General features: G+C 33.3%; 1 protein-coding gene across 4 annotated transcripts in view; it reads right to left on the bottom strand.

Moving 5' to 3' along the window:
- The window catches only part of spin (lysolipid transporter protein spinster), a 175,486-nt gene extending 164,067 nt beyond the window's left edge, over positions 1-11,419 (bottom strand). For 2 of the 4 annotated variants that reach the window (XM_023174736.2, XM_023174733.2), the window contains exon 1: positions 10,835-11,418. In XM_023174736.2, coding sequence (XP_023030504.1) covers positions 10,835-11,066 — 232 coding nt within the window. In that variant the 5' untranslated portion in view covers positions 11,067-11,418. Of the gene's footprint in view, positions 1-10,834 lie in introns of all 4 variants that reach the window. The other 2 variants (XM_023174734.2, XM_023174735.2) reach the window with 2 other exon arrangements.
- Between the last annotated feature and the right edge of the window lie 918 nt (positions 11,420-12,337).

Here is a 12,337-nt window from a genome sequence, read left to right as displayed (position 1 = left end):
TATATATATATATATGATTCGAAACACCGTCGATAACTCTTTGTAAATTACTTATAAAAGTAACCGAACTGCTATAAGCTTGATAAAATTCCACTGCTTCCTAAATCAAAATTCGAAAAAAAAAAAAGGTTTCTAGAAGAAGCGACTTTATTGAGAAAACTTGACGATTTAGGTAAAGGGACATGTATATCATCTCGAAGCATTTTTCACCATCTTTCAATTTATCGAGTAATATACAGGGGGTTTCATTTGAAAAAATGAACTTTCAACTACTTTTATGCACAATGGAAATAATAGTAATTTTAGCACGCCCTGTATGATATGGAGTCGATTTCTTGGTGTTATTTGAATATTTCGAGTTTGTCCAAACTATCATCAAAATATCAACTTTTCATGAATTGAGATTACTGATGTACTTAATTTCAATTAAGGCTATGTTTTGGACCATATTTAGCACAATTTATTTTTTATCTGGAAAACAGATAGAGATAGGTATAGGACATTATTAACAAAAAGTATTAAAATACTAGAGCGATTCCAAAAATGTATTAATATACGGGGTGTTATAATTCAACTGCTTTGTTATCTCCCAACGAATATCTCCGATACTCATTCTATCCTGCTATGCATCGGTTAGGTCGCACATGTCGCTTTCCCATTCACTAACGTAATGGCGTCCCCTAGGAAATACGTCATGGAAGCCCCGTATCTGATCTACTGATTTATAAACAGGAATTGATATAGAAAATTCCTTTCAGGGGTGCATTAAAAATTTGTTCATGACAAAAATAAAACTATGATGAACTACGGAAATGTATTCAAGTAACCCTTTATTATGAGTTTTTCATTGGACAGTTCATAAAACAGCAACACGTGTTTTGCTATACATAGCTTCCTGAAACTCTGTAATTCATACCGCATGAATTATGAGTTTCAGACAAAACAGTGGCTAGCAGGGGTAGCCGTAGAAAACCCACTGCTAATCCCAAATTTTGACGATACTACTATTCTGTTCTGCTTAAATAATGCATAACAATTGATAAATAAAATAAATGCAAATAATTGAAGAATGTTGTCATTACGATTTCTTTTCAGTTATTACGCTACAGGAATCACACGTTAAAAGGTACGACCTCGTTAGTCCTTAGCTCACACAAGTTTCGACTTCTGAAGGTTGTCGTTCGTAGGGGTGCGACAGCTGGTTAACGGGAAAACAGATTTTCAGGTAAAGAGTGTACCCAGTTTTGTTTTGAAGTCACTCCAGGTTACAGTTTATTTGGCAAAATCAGTATTGTGTCTGTAGATATTCATATACACATAGAGTGATGTGACAAATACTTTGCAGAACGGATTTTGTTAGAAACTAAAATAATAGTAATAATTTTATTCATCGGTAATACATATTGAGAACAAAAAGCACGGATATGATAAAATTTGTATGCGGTAAGAGGTTTGAAATAATATTTGAATTATCTATAACATCATTTTCAATAAAATTAATTGGACTGTTTTTTAGCAAAATTAATTGGAGAAAGAAATAAATTCCTTTCTTTCTACTACTACCAATGGCATACTGTATGCAAAATTCTATTTCATGTTTCATCAATTATGAATGTCAGCTAAGAGCTCCACATCACACCGTTAACTATTCAAAACCATTCGATACCATTATATGCAATAATAATCAATTTAAATGAGAATGGAAGATGTTCATTGTAATCAGTTGTTACACAATAGCGGCTTTCTTCGCCACTCAATTTTTATTAACACTTTAATTTATAAACATTTGTCTTGACTTGCAGATAAAACAGTACTTAAAAATGGTCAATGACACTGTTAAAGGCTCAGTTCAAAAGTAAGACTTCCTATAAACATAGTTCGTAAGTACTTACACCATATTATTTATATCGTCGTATATTCCAGGAAAAATAGTCATTTTTGTGAAAATTGCAGGTAGGTGCGAATTACTGATTAAAATAAACTGTCTACCAGCATTATTTTCCTAAATATTAAATGTGGGCAGGGGCTGGTGTGATTCACTGTAACTTTCGGCAACTTGGCCACACCATCACAGTAGAGTCCTACTGTGAGTAAATCGACGAAATGCACCGATAATTGCGTTAGAAGCAGCCGGCACTGGTCCACAGAGGCGGTCTGATCCTGTTTCACGACAACGCCTCGCCCACCATACTTCCCAGACATCTCGCCAACCGACTACCATCTTTCCGAGCACTTCGATAACTTTCTCGCTGGTAGAAACCTTGCCAATCAGGACCAGGCAAAAACGGCCATTGTCAACTTCATCGAAGACCGAGCATACAATTTTTATGCTGACGGAAATAATCGACTTGTGTTATGTTGGAAAAGTACCTTGATTCAAATTACGCTTATTTCGATTAAATTGATTAAGTATTCACTGTGATATTATAATTTAAAGTAGACTCATAAAAACGGACGAAACTTTTGAAACAACCTAATAGTTCAAGAAGGCGAAATATTTCAAGAATCTGTATTTCAATATTTTGAAATAATTCCGGAGATATTACAAATCCATCTGAAGAAGTGCCAAAGTCAAAAAAAGTATTTCAAACAATATTTCAGATTTTTTTATAACTACAATTCCCGAAGCTAGGATCACAGTGGTCTGAGCTGTCTAAATATTGTTGTCATTCAAATAATCAATTATTTTTCAATGGTCTGTTTCCAGCGAACATATAAAAAAGTTTGAAATGAAAAAAAAAAAATCTTTTCGGCAAGGTCGACGAAATGAGGTATTAGATTCCTAATTATTACTGACTTGCTAATATAAACCATATTATTCCAGAACGTTACCACCACTTTCCACATATGAATACAATAACAGCCACCTAGCGGTGTCCGACCGGAAGGTCGTGAGTTCGATCCCAACACAACCAGATATTTTTCTCAGGTGAATTCATCAAGTTGAAGCTGGGATGATTCTGCACCAATTACATGTCTGACGGACTCCGAATAGCCATGATACACTAGTGGCTCGAGGAGTTATTAACATTGTCTACCCAAGGAACGATGCTAATGGCCAATGAAGTCGATGCCGATGACATTTAAAACAGAACACCTACCTATTTCAAACTGGTAAGATGGTACGTGAAACCCAGAACACCCACGCAGAATACTCCACAAATTTCGTTTTTCAACAACACTTCCCTTTCATTACCGCCACCCCAAATTCGATAAGATAATTAAATGAATATTTTTCAAGGCCAATTTACATCAGAACCCTATTCGAGCTGAGATATGGAATTTTTTAATTTTAAATTTCTTTCCTTCCAAAAAAGCCGAATTAAATTTATCAACAGGAGCGTGCTTTCGCTCAAACACACACTCACGCCCGCACAGGCACACACATACACACAACAGGACGCGCTCCTAGAGTTTGATATTAAATTTTTTGGGATTGACTTCTCCATTTGAATAATTTCACAGGAATAATATTCACTTATTCAATTAAATTTATCAACAGGAGCATGCTCTCGCTCAAACACACACGCACGCCCGCACAGGCACACACATACACACAACAGGACGCGCTCCTAGAGTTTAATTTTCAATTTTTTGCGATTGACTCCATTTGAATAATTTTACAGGACTAATATTCACTTATCCATTATCGTTGCATAATTTATTATACAAACAGAAACGTCACCTCCTGATTCTACTCGAAAACCAAACATCGACTACGTTAAATAAGATTAACGTTAATGGCGTAACCGTTGAAAACGTACTTACTATTCAGATGGGTTATAAAGATAATTGGGCAAAACAGTTGGATTCCAATTCCAAATGTCCACGCCCTCAAATGAAAAGTGATAAAAATACAGTGTGGTCATTTCAAACATCTTAAAATTTTCTCACGCCCTGTCATAGAAATTTATTTCAAAAATGTTTCTATTCATTTGCTGCAAAGAATGTAATATAGTTATAATTCTTTTGATGTGAAATGATTGGGAAAATGTTTCTTTAGGTGGATGTTTATTTTGTAAATGGTATACCACTTAAATTTTTCAAGTGATGATTCCTTTTTAAATAAATCATCAATACAGAATAATAACAGAACATACCAAATTTTCGATTCTTCTTGCAATTTTGGGTATGAAGTGCTTTGAAGATTTGAAATCGCATCATTCAATAACTATTAAAATTTATGATCTAAACTACTCAAGCCGAAATGTATACAATCAAAATATTAACTTATTGTTTCATAGAAACACTTTTGTAGTTTATAGAAATCATCCGGTATTAAAAAATTATGTAATCAAACTTTAATACAGCTGTGCTTTTCAGAACAACTCTTTTACCAAACACATATTTCAAAAATAATTTTACTTTTTAAATGATCAGTCCAAACGTTTTTCGTTATTGAAAGTAACAATTCTTTTCAATGAAGTATTTGTTTTTTGTTTTTGTTTTAACATTTTACGCTTTCTTTAGAATACCTAATTTTTAAATTAAGTTAAATGCCATACGCTGGCCTACTTCGTAACACCATTATCGATTCTTTTTTCGAAAAGATTGAAATAGACGAAAAATGAAAAGTGGTAAGCCAGTTATTTAACAGTTGCCACAAACAGCGAATACGAGATTGATCATTGACGTACAGTTATGAATTATATAGATGAAATATTTAATGACAACTATAGAGTATTTATTCGTAACGTAATAATCCAAACAGATATGGATTACAGCAATAGAAAATCGTTTAGAACAGAGAAAATCCTCGAAAAAAGCTAGTAACAAATACTGACTAGTTTCCCGAAGCGTCTTCGGTTTATACAATGACCCCAACTGTCATCTCTACAACATCTGATGAAGATCATGCTTCTCAGTTCTTGCTCCTGTTGAGAGATTTATCGGGAAGTGGTAATCCCCCTCCTGACATCAACATTAAATACTTGAATGAAAGGTAGAAATGAAATCTATGGCGTAGAGTAAATCCAAAGCAAGCACTGTTCGCAAAACTGCCACATTTCTCTCGACGCGCATTTCACCAACCAGGTTGGCGTCTTCAGGAGATGAATACACTAATTCCTATCTCTAAAACTGTTGTCTATTTATATCTGACAGGGTACATTTCCGCTTTCAAAAACACATCAATAATTTCGGGTAGAAATTCAAGTAAACTTTTCTCGTGAAAGTTCCCGCTAATTTAAACAGAGCGATTCATATAAAGATGAACAATTCACAGTTTTGAATGGGACCTTTGTCACTGTTAATAGTTCACACTTCGTTATTTCCAGACTTTCCAGAACTTCCAAAAACCTTGTGTCATGTCTATGTATCGACCTCAACAATTTCAAATTGTTTTTCGTATAATTCAATGTTCATATAAAAGTATTTGTTTCGAAAGTATTTTTCTTTCGTGTAATTCAATGTTTATATGAAAATAGCTGTTTCGGAAGCTGTTTCCAGTTTGTTCCGAGAGTTACTTCTTTGCATGATCTACACATCTTTGTATCGAGTTAATTTTTAGAAATTGATTCCTTCCTTTTTTTAGATTCCCACATTTTTTTTATCAAGATGGAGAAATAGAAGGCCAAAAAAACTTTCTGTGCCAAAAATGTTTCTCTTTTAAAAATATACCCTTTCAATTTAAACATATTGATAACACAGAAAGGTTAGTTTTTCATCATATATCGTGAAAAGCAAATGACTTTTGTAGGGGAAAAAAATCAAAATTGGAAACAAACAATTTTTCAATTTTTCCGGAAAAATTGTTCATAAAAAAGTTGCAGATCTTGATATTTTCTGATACCATTGTTTTCATTTTTCTAATAGGTCTAGTTTCAGTGGAAATCTCGAAAGACCATACCATTTTCCACCCCTAAAATTCACGCAATTCTATTCAGACTCCGCATCCAGACCACTCTGTAAAAATGGTTGTTCTTTGATTCCTCGGTGGAATTATGCGTTCCATACTCTTGAATCTGAAGATTATACCGGTTTGTCACAATACAGCAGAAATCTTGGCCGTAAAAATGCAGAAGGCTGTCATCCTTCGCTCATTGCATCTGCTCAGGGCACATGATTGTCGAATCCAATTATGCCTTACGTCACGGAGATTGGCCATTGGTTGGTGATGTTAACACGTCCTCCGAAGGGGACGGATCTTCACGTACATGAGCTGACCGGCAACCCCTTTTTTTAAGAGTATTGCTCATTGATAAATTACCGCAAGCTCATTCGTTACGAAGTTTAGTCAAGTTGTAGTTTATTGAAACTTGTAACATTAAGAAAAATTTCTCAACCACCCAAAAATATGTTAGGGCAAAGTAATAGTACCATAAATTCATTCTAAACAATACAGAAAAAATGATGAGCTTCATATAAAGTTATCAATATCCTTATATCGTTGTTTTAATAAAATTTCTCCGTATATTACTCATTATTTTATCTCAGGTACTATGATATTTACAGAATAAAGAAAAATGATCTCATATCATTCATCTTGATAAAATAATAGGAGCAGATAAAAAAACGATGTATTTCCAACAGGAGTACCCAGTTACAGGAAATGCTATTATTACAGAGTATATATGGAATAAATATTAAAAATTACGGAATATAAAAATGTATAAAAGTAAATGCTAAAACAAAGTATATATAAAATATTCGTATAAGTAAAATTTCAAAAGAGGAATGAAAAATTGAGTATATAATACAAAAAGTTACAAATCATGCAATTTAACAGTACTGACACAAAAGTTATTCATAGTATTAAAAAAAAATCTGTTTTTAAATCTGTTTTTAAATCTGTTTTAAAATCTGTTTTTCCGTTAATCAGCTGCCGCCCCCATACGAACGACAACTCTCAGAAGTTGAGAAACTTGTGCGAGCTAAGGACTAACGAGGTCTTACCTTTTAAAGTGTGATTCCTAACACGGTTGCAGAATCATTCCAGCTTCAACCAGATAAATTCTCTCGAGAAAAATATCTGGTCGAGGCGGGAATCGAACACACGACCTTCCGATCGTGAGTCGGACGCACTACCACCGCGGCCAATTCCACAACAGGTATTATTAAAAGTGATTGTGGATACAAGATACCAAGGCGTTCAGAGAGCCGAGATTTTATTGAAGCTACTGCACATAAAATTCAATGGTGATCGTAGCATAATATTTGTGCATGATGCTTCCCAATAGAATTTTATATTGTGACGACCTTCACTTCTTGCTACTAAGAAATTGATCTCGGGTAAAAGAACCGTACTGTCAATATTGTTGTTTAGTAATTTATGCCGGAATTTTATACCAAGGATAACTCTCCTATTTTCCAAAGTAGTCATATCAAATCGTGTCAACAATATGTTATGATCGATGCCTCTCGTGGGGTATTGACCATCAACTTTTAGACATAAGTATTTTAGGAACTTCCTTTGCACGCTCTCAATTGATGTTTTATGGTAGTCGTAAACTGAATTCCATAACACAGAACCATACTCTAACTGGCATACGCAAAATAAAGCAATTTTAAGGTGGCAATACTTTTGAAGTTTTTGCCATTTCTGTAAATGAATCCAAGCATCCTATTTGCATCGGCAGTCATATTCCTTATATGTGTTGTAAATGTTAATTTACTGTCGTATGTTATACCAAGATCTTTTATCTCATGTACGCGGTTGATTGTAGTTTTGTTGTCGTGAATGATATTATTTTACATTTGGATAAGTTCAGTTGTAGACGATTATTATTACACCAAAGTTTGATTACATCTAATTCATGTTGTACACATTGGCAGTCGGTAATGTCGTCGATTTTATAATCAAGTTTCAGGTCGTCTGCAAATAGTAGGCTAGAAATATTCAAAGAGGTTGCCAAGTCATTAATAAAAATTAAGAATAAAAGAGGTCCAAGATTAGAACCTTGTGGTAACCCAGATGTAACTACGTACTGGGCCGATTTGACAGATTCATATTCGACGAATTGTTTTCTGTTAACTAGATATGATTCAATTAGAGTAAGCAGTTGGTTAGAGAGTCCAAATTTGGTCAATTTGCTGAGAAGAACGTAATGGTCTATTTGATCGAAGGCTTTTTAAAAGTCTAAATAAACAACATCGACTTGTTTTTGCTTGTCCAGGTACGTACAGAGATATTGATTTAAACATGCAAGATTTGTCATGCATGATCTTTGTTGTACGAAACCATGCTGGGTAAAAGAAATTACTTTTTGAATATGGGAGTTACATAACATTTTGCACACATATCTCGAAGAGTTTAGAAAAGTTACATAAAATTGAAATAGACCTGTAGTTTGTGATATCGCTAGAGTCACCTTTTTTCATATCGGACAAATTCAAGCCGTTTTTCACTGCTCGGGGAAGGCACAAGTTGATAAAATTAAGTTGAATATGCCTATTAGAGGTATAGTGAGAACGTCGATACAGTCCTTTATCACAAGACTAGGAACATTGTCAACGCCTGCGGTGAGTTTATTTTTCAATTTTTTTGAAGCAGTAATAATATCGATTTTAGAGAGGGCAGGGTTGTTTAATGTATCTAAATCAGAATCATGAGAATTTTCACTAAGCATATTCTCGTCCGAAACCAAGTATACACTTCTGAAAAACTTTGCGAATCCATTGAAAATATCCCCAGGCTTATCAAATACCTCATCAAGTTTCATTATACCCGGTATACGCGAATGACCTTTTTTACTATGTATGAAAAACCAGAAAGTCGAGCTGTCAGATAAAATATTATTTTCAGCTAAGTTTGTAAATTGACTATACGCTGCTTTTATTTTAGTTTTGATGCGTTATATAAAAGGTATTGGGTAGTTATGCAGTAGTAGCTGACTTTTACCTTCATCTCTCTAGGTGGTAGTTTCAAAACAAAGTTGATATTTCTCTTTACCTTCAAAAATTTGTTTGTATGATAGTGAATAATTTCATCGTTTTCGATTAACAGCGTTTTTGTGTTTTGTTTTTTCCAGATGAAATTCAATTCCTTTAAAGCTTTTCACTATTTCTTTCTACTCATCATTGGATACATACCTACTAACTTCATTCAAGGCTCCCATTATTTTATCGAGGGTTGGAATTTCTTAAAATAAAATGAATGAACTATTCTTCTAATTGCAAGTTTGTAGTTTTCATCAACAGGTCCTGAATATAATTTTAGTGATTTCACAGCTTTATTTTTTCTCCCACTCTTGTATTTACAACTATAGGGCTATTCAAATGCGTTTCTGTACATGGGGATCTCGTAAACGATAAGAGATAAAGTGTCGGTTAAATTATGGCAAAGTTGCGTATTTTAGAGACCTATTCAATGATGTAAAGATCTCGAATATAGCTCTTCTGGTTCTGGAGATATACAGGAAAAACCAAAAAATCCCAAATTATTTTTTTGCCTATATATCTTCTTTATTCGCAGACATTGAAAATCTGTTCACATTTTGCTATTGGCACTTGATGTGAGCTCTCAGAATATATCCATGAATCTTTTATACACGGTGTCATCTGACTTGGCCCATCCCCATCTTTGAATTTTTAAATACGGACCTGTATTTTTTATTGTAGTTTTTGAATCGTAGACGTTCACTTCATACTGAGAAATTAAATTCAATTTTATATTTCGGGATTTTTCGGTAATATTGCATTATAATTGTGTGAATTATTCCCTTTTGAATTACGGCCCTGGAAATTGGTTGACTGAGTTGAATAAAAACATATTAGCAACTTTCACGTCTCCCTAAGTACGGTAGAGTTTTTAGAGAGTGTTTTTTTCATTTTTTCTACCAGAGTATCAATGGTATATGAAGGATTTTGGTGTTTAGGAGCGTCATTGTCAAAAACAGCACATTTGCTCATTCATTTTACTGGAGGGAAAACTAAAGTAACCAATTTAATTCATAGACTAATTATAATTTACTAATAATGACACTGATTGAGGGCTTTATCATTGATTCATATTCTACAATAAATAAAGTCCTAATTTAATCAGGTAAACTGTACAAGTAAGTGATACAATTAAAAACTGCTTTTCATTTCATATAAAATACCAAAATATTTGGTAAACAAAGTTGATATTATTTTGGTTGAATAGTGATTGATTTAAGCTTTGAAATGTTATTATTTTCAGGAACCATTTTTGTGCCAAATTTCCTAATTGTTCTGGATAGATTTTTTTCTTCCATTTTTTATCTAAAATAGACTGTGCACGATATTTGTCTTCTTGTCTTTGGAAAGTTCCCATTTGGAAATAATATTAATTCAGAAGTACTATATACCTAGAAATTCAAAATAGTATTTTTACCAATTAATCTCCCTACAAATAATGGAATGAATATTTCATTTCCACAAATACCGCGAGAAATATTTCCTTCTCAAGTCATCTCTAAGTAATAATGAACAAGAACTTAGTAAATCTAAACCAAGTTAATCATACATTTGTCATACAATTCGTAATTTTATAAAAATTGCCTAAAAAACAGAGGTGTTTCAGGTACCAGTTGCCAATAATATAATTTTTAAGGGTTTATGTCAATAATTCCATCGGAGATCCATCAAAGATTACTTTCCCTAATTTTCATTTTGAATCGGGATATCCCTCATATGAGTACCTATATGATTTAGCAGTTTCAGCCCAAATTTTGAAGCTTTTAAAAAATAATGAATGATCCAATAGGGTTCTCTACATTCAAAATTCGAAGTGTCCCACCAAGTTAATAATTAAAAATTAAAATATTGAAACAGTGAATATGAGTTACAGAAAAATTCAGGAGAAGAAAATGAATAAATAGGATCAAAATAAATAGAATAGACCAACCAATAAATATAAAAATATAACACTCACCTGCTATTGTGAACCTGTCCATATAGTTTATAAGATTGACAAAACATAATACAAAAACTGCAACCCACTCGCGAAAAGTAACATCACGCAAAGTTTTCTCACGTTGCTCACCAACTTCTTCAGATCCTTGAACCAGCTCTTGTTGAGACTCGTTCGGTGCAATTTCGGTAGTTTCCATTTTGAATTTTTTCATAAGAAAATTTGAACCAACTTCTAATTTCTCGGACGGCATAACCGGTAAGAGTAAATTAACCTAACTTCACAAGAGTTCAAAAGAGAATGACGGCGGTTTGTTACGTTTTCCATGTTGGATGGTTCTGAACACGCATGCGTCAACATCACCTGATGATCAGTCTGATGATTTGTCAGAAGGAGTTAGGTTATGAAATATGGGAATTCCTTGACACAATAAAAATTGTTCACATACTAAAAAATGAGTATTAACTTCATTTCCAATATCACATCTTTGTACACAGTAACAAAAACTCACAGGAACACACACACTAAACAAAATTCACAAATTACCTTTTATCAATGAACTTGACTCATAGGTCAGTTACAAGTTGGTCATAAACAGGGAATAAAGCACAATTCACAATACACAAAGAACTTTGCGGCACCGTTGCCAAATTTTTTGCTGATAATCGGCTGCAGTCTGATCATGGAACTAAATGAAGCGACTAATCACCCATGATTATTTTTATTTCCAAAGTGAGTTTTTCTTATTGTATGATTTTTTCTTAACAATCGAATAATGATTTTTATTAGGATTTCAGGCTATTGATGTAGCGCTTAGATACTATTATGGTCAAGAAAGCTCATCTATTTCTATATTTGATCCAATGACTTGAATAGTTCAGGAATTCGATCTAAACATTGGCTTCGAAGGCAGTGAGGAACAATATCCTGGGGTGAACGATGAGAAGAAAATAATTATTGAAAGGATTATCAACATTCCAAATCTTAATTTGATGATAATATTTTTTTTTCCTTTTGACATAAAATGTATAGGAATAGTCACAAATGAAGAAAGTCATTGCAGGTGATATAACAGTTACACGGTTCTCGTATGGTGCACGGACTTGAAAAATATTAAAATTATGTATGTCCTTTCACACAGAGAGTTGTACTAAAAATTAAAAATATTCACTGGATATAATGAGAGTCCAACTATTTATTATCCAAAATGAGTGCTGTTACCAAACACCAAAGCTGCAATATTCTTCTGAAGTACGTTTCACCAACCAAGTGACGATTTCAGGGAATAGAATAGGGTCGACTCAAGTAAATGAAGACGAAAAATTAACACGCTAGAAAAATGTTGAGTTCTAGTGTTTCATTTTAATATATCTCGAACATTAGGTTATATTATTTCTCCATATCGTATACTATTATTGTTATAACGTATCCGTCCGTATTTTTGATATGTACCGCTCTTGGTGGAATCAAATGTGCCAAGTCACTTGAACACCTCCCGTGAATATATCTATAATAGAGAGACAA

This window comes from Leptinotarsa decemlineata, unplaced genomic scaffold (assembly GCF_025532065.1).
Source record: "Leptinotarsa decemlineata unplaced genomic scaffold, Ldec_3_MD MMD2_tig00004067_RagTag_RagTag, whole genome shotgun sequence".
NCBI classification, from domain to species: domain Eukaryota; kingdom Metazoa; phylum Arthropoda; class Insecta; order Coleoptera; family Chrysomelidae; genus Leptinotarsa; species Leptinotarsa decemlineata.
This window is presented reverse-complemented; position numbering and strand designations above follow the sequence as displayed.